General features: G+C 41.1%; 1 protein-coding gene across 1 annotated transcript in view; it reads left to right on the top strand.

Moving 5' to 3' along the window:
- The first annotated feature begins 294 nt into the window (after nt 1–294).
- The window catches only part of AUH (AU RNA binding methylglutaconyl-CoA hydratase), a 108,194-nt gene continuing 96,159 nt past the window's right edge, over nt 295–12,329 (top strand). Inside the window, exons 1-3 of the mRNA XM_080637584.1 lie at nt 295–514; nt 4,686–4,753; nt 4,851–4,938. Coding sequence (XP_080493710.1) covers nt 301–514; nt 4,686–4,753; nt 4,851–4,938 — 370 coding nt within the window. The 5' untranslated portion in view covers nt 295–300. The remainder of the gene's footprint in view (nt 515–4,685; nt 4,754–4,850; nt 4,939–12,329) is intronic.

Raw genomic sequence — 12,329 nt, 5'->3', positions numbered from 1 at the left:
GCCCAAGCCCAAGCCCAAGCCCAAGCCCAAGCCCAAGCCCAAGCCCAAGCCCAAGCCCAAGCCCAAGCCCAAGCCCAAGCCCAAGCCCTGCGCTGCGCTGCGCCGTCCCGTCCCACAGCCTCCCGCGTCCCCGCTTGCAGCCAGCGGCGCCCCAGGGGCCCGCCGGCAGAACGCAGGAGCCTCGCGCCTCGGCGGCGGCAGCGGCGTAGGGAGGGGGAAAGAAGGAGGGAGCCGGAGGTCACGTGGGTGGCGGGACCGGGGCCGGCGGCCGCGAGAGGCTGAGGCGGCGCGGGCGGCAGCATGGCGGCGGCGCTGCGCGGCCTGGGCCTACTGCAAGGCCGAGTCAGGCTGGCAGCCACAGCCGCCGCGACCTCCTCCTTCCGCCGGCCCGGCCAACGGCCGCCGGTGCGGGGAGGCGCCGCTGCCACTGTCCCCTCAGCCGGGAAGAGCTACGGCTCCGAGGCGAAGGAAGAGGAGGAGCTGCGGATACGCTACCTGGATGACGAGCACAAAGGTAACGAGGGGAAGGCGGCAGCGGCGTGGCTGCCCCTAACCCGCTGCCCCGGCTCCGGGGTGACCCCTGCGCGCCGCCGAGGCACTGTGGGACGGCCACCTAAGGTGGGGCAGGGAGGGGGAGGTCCCGAGGGAGCCACTGGCGGCCGGGGGCGGGAAGGGAGCAGCGGCTCCTCCTCCTCACCCTGGCCGGTGGCTTCGTCGGAAGGTGAGGGTTGTGGTCGATGTGACAGCTGCAGAGCTGGGTCAGCTTGGGGTCCGCTGGTTTTTGCTTTTCAGTGTGCTGCACTGTACATACTCCATGTGCACTCCTTTATAAGTGGACATGTGTTGGCCACTTTAGTGGCAGAAAACCAAGTTTAGCAGCAAACTGCTAGAGTCGTGCTGCTTACCGCACCTCTTTTATGCTTGTGTGCAGGGCAGACAAGGGCACAGAAGTTGCTTCAACCTTTTCTGTTCCGGAGCGTGTGACTTCATCACTCTTGCTCATCTCATGCTGCTTTCCTAGTAGCCATCTTACTCTCCTCCTTGCAGTGCTGCCAACTGCTGCTGACCTTGCTCTGCTTAGCTATACCAACAGTCTTGTTTTAATATACCTGGTTAGACAAAGAAAGTGAATCCATGCTCCAGAGTGATCTGGAGCCAGCGCAACACAACATGGACACTTTGTGCTTCCTCTTCTGGTTTGGTCCTGAGCACATTTTAGAGGTGTTCTTCCTTTGGAGGTGTTTCATCTCCCTTGGTGTTCGTCACTTCCTTCCCATTTAGAATCCTAGAATCATAGAATAGTTAGGGTTGTAAAGGACCTTAAGATCATCTAGTCCCAAGCCCCCTGCCACAGGCAGGGATTTGGGTGCAGCAGGGTTAGGAATGGTGGGGAAACAGTAAGCGCAAGCTCCCTTCCTGAGGACTATATTTTTAGAGCCATGATGCTATACCTACTTTTATGGAGAGGGCCACAGCACAGAGCTCTATTCAGCTGCAGCACATCGTCTTTATGTAACTACTGTGTCTTGGAGTAACAGTATGTTGAGATGTGCAGTTCAGTTTGTGTCTTTCAGCATGTTAAGTTGGTTATTTTAGACTTGCTGCAAATTCAGGCAAGCACCTGTGAATTAAGTATGCTTATATGTAGTTTTGTATACATATGCAGAGAGGTAACTTTAAAACTTCGAATTTTAGCATGATTCTTTTTCAAAGGAGAACTGAAATTCTGCTTTCATCCAAGCAGAGGTTTTTCTGTCACTGTTAAGGGTCAGTAAAGTTGTTGATATCAAAGCAAGCATGACCAGCAGGTCAATGGAGGGGATCCTGCCCCTCTACTCTGTTCTTGTGGAACCTCACTTGGAATATTGTGTACAGTTCTGGTGTCCTGAACATAAAAAGGACATGGAGCTGTTGGAGCAGCTCCAGAGAAGGGCCACAAGGATGATCAGGGGCCTGGAGCACCTGCCGTATGAAGATAGGCTGAGAAAGCTGGGGCTGTGCAGCCTGGAGAAGAGAAAGCTGCATGGAGACCTCATAGCAGCCTTCCAGTATCTGAAGGGGTCCTCTAAGGATACTGAAGAGGGACTCTTCATCAGGGACTGTAGCAATAGGTCGAGGGGTAATGGGTTTAAACTTAAACAGAGGAAGTTCAGGTTAGATATAAGGAGGAAGTTCTTTACTGCAAGGGTGGTGAGGCACTGGAATGGGTTGCCAAAGAAGTGGTAAATGCTCCATTCCTGGCGGTGTTCAAGTCCAGGTTGGAGTCTTGGGCAACATGGTCTAGTATGAGGCTTCCCTGCCTATGGCAAGGGGTTGGAACTAGATGATTGTTTCCAACCCTAGCCATTCTGTGATTCTGTGATATAGTCTGATCAAATCCACTTCTGTCTTAGTGATTGTTCTGTTCGCAATTGTTTCCAGTTCCTCTAAGGCATACTTTTTTAGCCATGTTTCCTCAACCAGCTGTGGAACTTAGAATTAGTTTTAAATATTAATTTTGGTTTTTAAAGGTTATTTTAAATCGAGGAAGAGGCAAGGCAAGAGCAAAGAAGAGTTTGTGAAACGTTAGAGTGGTTTGTTTTGTTTTGTGGGTTTTGTTTGTTTTGTGCTTTTCCAATAAGTGATAGAAAATACTTGAGTACTAGCCAAGATTTTGATTTTTATTTCTACTGTTACACAAAAAACAATAGAATTAGGCACTATGTTCCAGCTGTTAAATCAGCAAATTGCTTTTGTAATGTTTATGAAGGTGTTATGTTGTGTGTATTTATCCTAGGTTCATTGCTGGGTGTTTTTGAGGCAGATACTGTAAGATCAGTTGGGCAGAGAATTAAAGGAGGCATTTGAAGAAAGAGTAGAGAGGTAGAGGTAGCTAAAGTTTTGCATGTCAGTAACCCGCCTGTTTTTATTTTTTCCCTTGAAAAAATCTTTGTGAAGTTATTTTTTCTTTCCATCTCACAATATACATCTTTGTTAACTGTGGCATTAAAAATGCTGCAAAACATGGGGATAACATTTGGAGTGTTAAATCAGCTGTAGCTATCATAAAGAGGAATTTAATCAATCTATTTTTAATTCATTAATTCTTTTTAGGAGAAGGGATTTTCTTTGGCTTTGCCTTTCAGAAGAACATGGAAAAAAATACTGTTTCTTAATAAAGGATAAAGACAAGAGCCTTAGAATTAAGCCTGGAGGAGACATAAGTTTCCTATGTCTCTTTCAGCAGCACAAATAGCAGGCCATGTTTCTGTGAAAGAAACATGCCTGCTTTCTCTCCATACTGGAACTGCTCGCCCTCCACCTCGCATTGTGTGACAAGTTTATCTGTCTTTATCTGCTTACAGCCTGTCATAACCCTGCTGCATTGGGGCATTAACTCCATATAATTCCCTGTGTTCTTTTTTACTCTCCTCTAACCTACCGTTCCTTTTTCCACCAGTTCATGTTCTAGACCTTCTCAGGTGGGGCCCTGGTGCTGTTGCCTCATCTATGCTCTTCCATTACATACTTCTTGACCACACACAGCACCAGATCTAGTCTCTGGGACTACTTTTTACAGCTCACACAGTCTTGTTTATGCTGTGGGTATGCTGTTGTCTGTGCCTAGTGTTTCTGTGCTACTTGGAGAAGGTTTCATTGTCCAGGGGCTTTTACAGCTGAGGATGCTGGGAGGCAGGGAAACTGAATGTAGCTGCCTTGCGTAGAAGCGTTTATCTTGTAGCTCTAGACAAATCCTTCCCTGCAGGCAAAGTACCAAACTGTCCTGCTTCATGACACTTTCCCCTGCTTTGTATACCACATTTTTGGGAACTTATGAACATAAACTGAAATGAGACCATATTTGAAAGGGTTTAATTATTAAAATTTTAACTCAACACTCTTCGGCTTCCAAATGTGAACTAAACTAGAATACAAAAGGTGTGAGATTTTTGAAGAACATGATTGTAAACTGCGTGTGTATTCTGAACAGCACGTTGCAACTTGTGTAGCTTTTTATATCAGTTTTCTGTGAATACAGGTGAATATCAGTGCATTGGTATTTTTCAATTGAAGACATAGCTTTTAGTTTGAGATTCTAGGGGTGAAATACACTACAGCTGTTGACATTTCAGAGCTGTATAGCAAACATTGAGTGCAGTTTTTGTGTGTTGGGAGAGAATTATTACATATATTTTTCTTTTTAAACAAAAGGCCAGGTTTCCCATTGGTAGCATTCTTTCTATTTGTGACTTCCTCTTACCTATATCAGAGCTGCTAGTCTTAGGTGTGGTAACACTTCTTACGTTAAGAATTCTCTGAAGCCAAGCTGTCTAAAAAAGAAACATAGTGCTTTACAGTTAAGTATCTTTCCTGATTGCATATCAGCACTTCGCACAGTAACATGAAATTTGTGCATGCAGTTGTGTAATTATACATTCAGCCTTTGTAAGCCCTCTTTCCATGTGAAGGTATTAGGGCCATGCTTTCATTCTTACAATAAATGTAATTTCTTTTGAACACTGAACTTTTTAACATTGGAAAGTGTAAGTCGATTTATTTTCTTTCAAGAACTCAGTATTTAAGTGATTACACTAGCATTTTTTGCAATCCTCGATGTTTTTTCTATAATTGCAAAATAATAATTTACATAGATAATATGTATTTTACTATACTGTAACAATGATACAGTTTTTCTTCCCCTCCAGGAATTGTGGTGCTTGGATTAAATAGATCTCATGCCAAGAATGCACTTAGCAAAAATCTTTTAAAAATGGTAAGTTAAAATAATAGTTTTTAGTATAAAGGTGAAGTATTGGTATTAAGCACTTTAAAAAGTCTTTGGTTATTCCCCTTCCTCATTTTCTCTGTAGATGTCAAAAGCTGTGGATGCTTTGAAATCTGATAAGAAAGTACGAACTGTTATATTCCGGAGTGAAGTCCCAGGGATATTCTGTGCTGGTATGCAAACTTCATTTTCCTGAGAAGCTGAAAATCTGTATCTCATATTGCACAAAAAAAGGCCCAGATTCCAAGGAAACATGTCATTTGTGTATATTCATCTCAGTAGCAAACAAAATATTTTATATGATTTTCCTCAGTTTCTAACAAGAACCAAATACTGATTTTACTCTTTCTGTGTCATAAAGTATTTAAAAATATGTAACAGACTATTCATGGTGCTGGAAAGTTATTTGATTGAGCTCCTAGAAAGTCTTGCCTGCAATTCAGAATGAGGACCAAATAATGCTAGAGGCCTATGTAGGAAGCTGTATCAAAACTATATTTTAAGCCCATTACAGTTAACTTTTAATTGAAAAAAAATACTTAAAAGGTATTATGAAAGTAACTCTCACTTCATGCTGCATGAATTTTAAAAATACAGTTAAAAGAACCCCAAAACCAAGAAAGCAACATGTGTCTTGCCAAGTGCTCAGGAAAATAAAAGCTCTCAACTACAAAACACTGGGAAAAAGAATTTGTCAACATGTCAAAACCAATTGAGGCAATTGTCTTCTGTGGATATGAAGTGAATAGTTTCCTTATTTTTAGATGTCCCAGCTAGTTCTTACTTTGCCCAAGCTTAATTTAAATCTGCTTGAAACCGAAAACAAAAGTAATTTCCTCTTACTAATATGCGAACAGAACTGTCAGGAAAGAAGAGATCAGTTCTAAAATCTTTCTTTCCCTTATGAAGCCATTAAACTTGCTAGCCACACATAATGTAGTTAATTCAGATTTAAATGCAAAATAGTTTTTGCAATTTTTACATATGTAACATACCTGAGTACTTTTAGTTGAATTTTAAGTTATTTTTGTTGCTTTTAATTGTGTTTTCCATCCAGATACAGTTTGTAACTTCTAAGACTTGTGAAAAGCATTGTCTTGAAAAAAAGGAAGTATGAATTCAGTATTTAGTAATACATATAAATAAGTTAAATATGCTTGTATGAAATATATTGTATTAGTATATTTAATTTAAAGGTTGTATCTTGTTTTAAAGGAACAACTTTTAAAGATCAATTATTAATAATAATAATCTTCAGGGAAAAAAGTTTAAAAGCTGTGTTTTTTAAACTGATGAAGAATGAAGCATCGAAGCAACACATGCAAATGAGGTTTTAAGTTACATGTTATGTACTTCATATGAAAAGGTGGTCATTAGTTGAGACTTGTTGTCAACTGTGTATTTTTTTAGGTTACTTTTTTATTTAACAGTCATAAATTTTATCATAGTGTTATAGGGGAAATACGAGAGCAGAAATACTGATTTTGAGGGAGAGGATCTTAGTTGTGCTATTAATACTGTTCTTCTCCAGCATTCTTTGTTGGCTGACTTTACAGAGCTGTTTTGGTATTGAGATTTAATGTAGGCATTGTTGCCTGTTTGTCTGGCTTAAAAAAAAAAAGCAACTTAGAGGATGACAGCTGACTCAGCTAACTGTAGACAAGATGCAAGGATGTTTATGTGTGGTCATTAGGATGGGACATAAACTCTGAAAAGAGGAGGATGAAGGACTAGGTCTGGATAGCAAAGCCAGATTTTAAACCAGGGAATAGAGATAGGGTGTGGACCAGGTGTCTGTGGTTAAAAAAACCAAGTTATGTGAAAAAGCAGGGTGCTAAGAAAGGAAGATCCTGCAGCTGAGCCAGTGAAATAAAGGATGTTCCAACAGTGATAACTGAAACTCAGAGTGAACCAGAAGACTTGAGGCAGAGTTTGTCAATGAAAATAGGGAGAAAGAGCTCAGTGGTTGGATGAGTTGCTTCTGTAGATGACTGTAAGAGTGTCTGTAAAGAGGATGAAATTAAAGAAAGCACAGTAGGACATGAAGAGAACAAGTAATGACTTAGGGAAGTAGGATGGAGGGAGGAACACTGGATTTAACAAGACATTTTCTGGAGGGTACTTAGGAAATTTGGTAGAACAGAAGAAAGCATTTTCAAACAGCAATATTGCAGGACAATGTGTTATTTCAAGAGCACTTAATTTCCTTAAAATAATGCAAGTATCATCTTGTGAAATGTCACATTTTCTAATGTGTTATAGTGCAATTCAATTAGGGTAGACTTTGAATGTTTGTTCTATTTTTTGTATTTCCTCAATTATGTTTTCTTGCTTGCATGTGTGGGAATGTATGGTTTTTAAAAATACATTTTATGATGATTTTTTGGACCACCATCTGATGTTTTACAAACCACAGATCGAGAAACTTTGTCCTAGAATGTAATTCCCTTTTATGTGAGGAATGAAATCCAGGATCCTTAAATCTTGCCATTCCTCAGCTATCGAAAAAATCTGTGAAAGCCACAAGCCAAGTGTCTTGTTTCCTTCTAAGGGCTAGTTCACCAAACATGACATCCAGCTGTTTTTCACAAAATGACAGTGTGGTTGATTAAAAGATTTAGACTGTTGATGACTGTTGTGGATTTGAGCATGATTCCAAATTATGGAATTTTTGCATATGAAATGGATGAAAAAACCAGGAATTGTATAAAAGAAAATAGAGATGTGCCAGCAGTCATATAATTTCATTTCTGCATAAAGATTTGCTTTGAATCTTTTTACTACTGTTGTCTTGGTTCTTATGCTCTATGCATCCATGGATGCAGAAAGTTCTTCACAAATGCTCTAGTGCTGATCAAAAGGGACACCCAGAAGTCAAAGAAAAGCTTGGCTGGGGTTAAGGGTGTGTGATATCTATGAGGCCACCTTCTGCTTCCATGAGAAGTGCTCTGGCTCTGAGTCACTTTTTAGCCCCTTTCTTTCTCTGTCTAAAACCAGATAAATAGAATACTGGCATTTCTGGAGTGAACATACGCACTCAGTCCTGGCCTGTGTAAGCCTATGCTGTGCACCTGCTCAGTTCTGCAGCAAAGGCAGGTGAGTCTGTACAAAAGTCTATTTCCTGTCAGTGTTCAATCCTTGAGGGAGGTACAGTCTCTGCATGGGATGAGGCAGGTGTCCATAGGTAAAAAATCTGTGATCAAGTAATTTAGAGCTATGCTGTGTCAACACAAAGGGCCGAGGTACATGGACATAGGCAGTTTGAATAGCTTCATTTTTAATTATTAATGTAATTTTAACATATGTATAATAGTGATATTGCTCAGATAGCTTTGTGAGTAGATTTTGAGGGCTTTTCACCTTAAAAAAAAAATTGGAAGTGTGTGTGCATAGTACTGTTGGGAGATACGGTGCTGTGAGGAAGGGAAGAAGGACCATCCACGTTCTTGCAAAGCCTTGTGTTGGAGTGACAGTGTGTTCTGGAGGCATTCTTACAGCTTCTCTTCTTAACTGTGTGAGGTCTGAAAGAAGGTACAAGTAAAATATATTGTCCGAGAGCAACTTTTTATTTTTTAGATGGTGTTCAATAATGTTTGTAGTCCAAAGAGTTGAACAACCTAATATTACGCCTTAAAGCTTTTGTTGTTCAGTTTCCTAAGCCTTTGAATAGAAGGCAAAATAATATTTATACAACTTCTAGTTATTGTTGAGTTTTGCGTTTGGAAATGTTTTGGCAAACTGAAGCCTGCTGCATGATTCCAGGTCTTCTCCTACCCCCTTTGTTTCTGTGTTTGGTCACATGAAATAGTGATCAATTTTGCGATTACAAACTATGGATATTTGGGATCAGGTAATATTCTTTTCTTTTTAAACAGTTTTATTTGTTGGTGGTTAGAGTAATTAAAGAAACAGACTCCTTTTATATTCTTTTCGTTCCTCCTTTTCACCTGCTGTTCCTTGTACTACGGTTTCCCATAGGACTGTCATGTTCCTCCAGCCCTCTTTGCATGTCCTGTCAAGAAGGCACTTGAATGCATTTAAAAAAAAAGTATTCCTCATGTGTTTGTTTCAGGCAGTATCTTATTGGCTCATAGTCCACTGGTCTATTAGCTCAAACTAATAAATAAAACCGCATGCTATTGTATACAGCTGAGAGTAGTTACTGTTTTATTTTCCTTCCTTAGTGGCTGGTCAGCCAGGACAGTTGCTTGACTCTGGCTGTCTCTGTCCAATAATAGGTAGTTTCTTCCCCAAAAGTCCTTATGTGAGTTGTGAGTCTCTGTGCATCCATCTACCTTCTGTTGATACTCAGAAAAATTCTGCCATTTCTGATGGGAGGAGAATGAAATGCTGTAATTCCGTAGAGGAGCAGATAACTTCTGGATTTCTTTTTGCATGGTAGAGTTAAAAGGCGAGCTTTTAGGGGCAAGAGCCTCCTACTTCTTGAGATATTTTGGTGACTGTGTTTAGAGTATAATTGTTAAGGACAGTCACTTCAGTATTACTTCTCCAAAGTGAACTGCAATAACTGAAATAGAGGTCGTGAGATTAATGAGTTATTTTTTTTGTATATATGTGCACAAAAAGATAGCTTTGGGACAATTTTTAGTTGACAGATTTGCAAAAGTGTTGTTCCTTGGAGATCTTATTTCAGAAATCTTTGAAATGTATCAAAATATGGATAGTTAACTTACGTTTTGTTGTAATCGGCTTTCAAGACAATTTGAAAAATTTGGATGGTGGAACTTTCCAAACCTCTTTGACCTAAAAATCACTGCAGCTTTGCCAATAAAGGTACCTCTTAGAAAGGCAAAAGTAATTTTTCCGCCAGCAAAAATTCATCCTCTGGGCCTGTGATGTGAGTAAAGCCAACACAAATGCTTTTCCTTTTGGCATAATTTGTCTAAATCAGAATTCTGTTTCCAGCGCAGCTGAACAGGCTGTATGGTGTGTGGTTCCCAGCTGCCATTTCCAACTGGTGTAGTTTTTCTGTCAGAAGTTCATGAAGGAGACAAGCCTGCTACAGCAGAGCTTTGAAGGCTTCTTCACTCATGAGGTTTTCATATGGAGGAGGAGTTTCATAATAGCTCTTGAATACTTGACCTACTCTTATTTTTGTAGAACTATCAAGAGTAGTAGGGAAGTATTACTGTGGGTGTAGTTTTCTTTTTCTCTCCAGTCTCTGTTAAGCAAGCAAGGAGAGAAGGTATATTTTTCCATAGCGTATTTTGGTCCTCCAGATTCCAGCTCCTGCACTGGACCTGAGAAGAAAGTTAATATATTACTCCACTGTTCCCTTCTCAGTGTTTAGATCACACATGAAAATATTGTGGTGTCTTCCAGATATTTTTGTTGCTATACATACACTTCATTCCCCCAAGTAAATGATTTTAGCAGTAGACAATAGCTAGGTTCTTTCCTCTTTTTTTATTCCAGACTTTAATCAAGGTTCAGATTCACACTGATGCTAGTTGCTGGTAGTCTGGTAAGCTCAATGACAGTTGTATTCCCCCTAGAACAATATGAGTTACATGAAATCTGGCAGTTGGTCAGCCACGTGACAGCTGTCTTCAGTGTATGTGTGCACAGTAATCTGTTCAGTTTGGAGTTTACAGCTTGCATTTGTCCAACATTGCTTAATTATACTTCCTAATTTTGTTTCTAATGTTGTTTTTCTGAAAGAACTAATAGCTGTCATGATTTTTTTATTTTGAACACCTGAGCCAATAAAGAATGCAGTTAGGATTGTGGTTTGATCTCCTAGTCGCAGAAAAAAATGCCGGTAACGAAAACTGGTTTAAATGTCTTTCTTTTGGAAGTACCTCAGATAACTCCAAGTGCTCCTCTGCCTTTTACCTTGAGGAGGAATGCTGAACTTCAGAAGAAATTGGAAGGACCGTGGATTTTTGAATGCTAGAAAAGCTCATCTGAAACAAAAGTTTGTTCTTGGCCTTACGTGTGGCAGAGCTGCTGTGTTCCTAATTGATCACGTGATTCTAGTATTGGAATGTAGTTTGTATGAGTTCAGCGTGCTGTTTCATGTATATTATCCTGCCCATGTTTACCATAACCTTGTGACTAATTGTAGAACAAGGTACTGGAAGATGATAGAAAAAAAATTGCTTGTAGTTAGAGCAGCACATGGTGGCACAGTAGATAGCTGCATAACTAGCTGATGCAGCAAAAAAAAAAATAAAAATATATGTATGTCTTCTAGTTGCAGAAGAAATACAAATGGGCGGTTTCCAGGAAGTTTTTCAGAAAGAATGTGAGAATTTAGCTGTGTTTGTTTTCTTTATCTCCAAAAGAGTGATCCATTCTTGTTGAGGAGACAGGCACATGGAGAAGGGTAGGAAGTTGGGTGAAACTGTCAGGATAGTGCAGTCTTTAAATCAGCTCTCATCAGCAACGAAACTTTCAGCTAAGAATCACTTATCTGCCTTCTCATTGGTAATTACAATGACTTGTATAGGAAAGTTGTTTTTTACATATATATATATATGTATTCAATTTTCTTAAAGTTACTCTGTAGTTGGGAATAGAATTTTTAAACCACTATATTGGGTTTACACGGCAAGGTTTTTGTGGCGGGGGTTAGCCTGTGTGAGAAGAGACCAGGAGATGCCCCAGTATTGGACACCATGAGCTCCAGCCAGCTCCAGAATGCACCCATGGTTTCCCAAAGCTGAGCCCTTCAGTGGTGCTGATAGCACCTCTGCTCTAATGTATTTTAGAAATAGTAAAAACCAGGTGCAGCATCTGTGAGAGAGAGGAATGGAAAAATTGTGAGAGAAACAACACTACAGACACCAAAGTCAGGAAGAAGGAAGGAGAAGAGGTAGTTCAAGTGCAAGAGCAGAGAACATGCTGAACTGATGCTCCTGCAGCCCATGGTGCAGACCATGGTGAGGCAGGCTGTTCCCCTGTAGCCTGTGGAGGTCCGTGGTGGAGCAGATCTTCTCCTGCAACCTGTGGAGAACCTGATGCTGGAGCAAGGGGACATGCCCTAAAGTGAGCTTCAACCCATGAAGAGCTCTCTCAGAAGCAGGTTCTTGGCAAGAGCTGTGACAGGCCTGTGGAGAGTAGCCTATGCAGGAGCAGAGTTTCTGGCAGGTGTGACCCAAGAGGAGTGACCCACACTGGAGCAGTCTGGTTCTGAAGGACTGCACCCCATGGAAGCCTATGCTGAAGCATTTCTTGAGGAACTGTGGCCCATGGGTAGGGACCCGTGTTAGAGCAGTTCATGAAGAACTCTATTCCATGGAAGGGACCCTGTTATGGAGCTGAGGAAAAAAAGTGAGGAGGCAGGAGTGCCAGAGAAGTGTTACAGTCTTACTGCAACCCCCATTCCTCGTCCTCCTGGTACTGCTCAGCAGTGGTGAAAGAGGTAGAAGAGTTAGCAGTGAAGTTGAGCCAGGAAAGAAGGAAGGGTGGGGGCAGATGTTTTTAGATTTATTTGGTTTTGTGTGTTTCTTGCTATCCAACTCAAATTGACAGTAAGTTAAATCTGTCTTTCCTAAGTCGAGCCTGTTTTGCCCACCATGGTAATTAGTGAGTGATCTCC

Source organism: Psittacula echo (genome assembly GCF_963264785.1).
Source record: "Psittacula echo genome assembly, chromosome: Z".
Taxonomy (NCBI): Eukaryota; Metazoa; Chordata; class Aves; order Psittaciformes; family Psittacidae; genus Psittacula; species Psittacula echo.
Note: the sequence above shows the minus strand (reverse complement) of the source record. Positions and strands in the feature narration are given on the sequence as shown.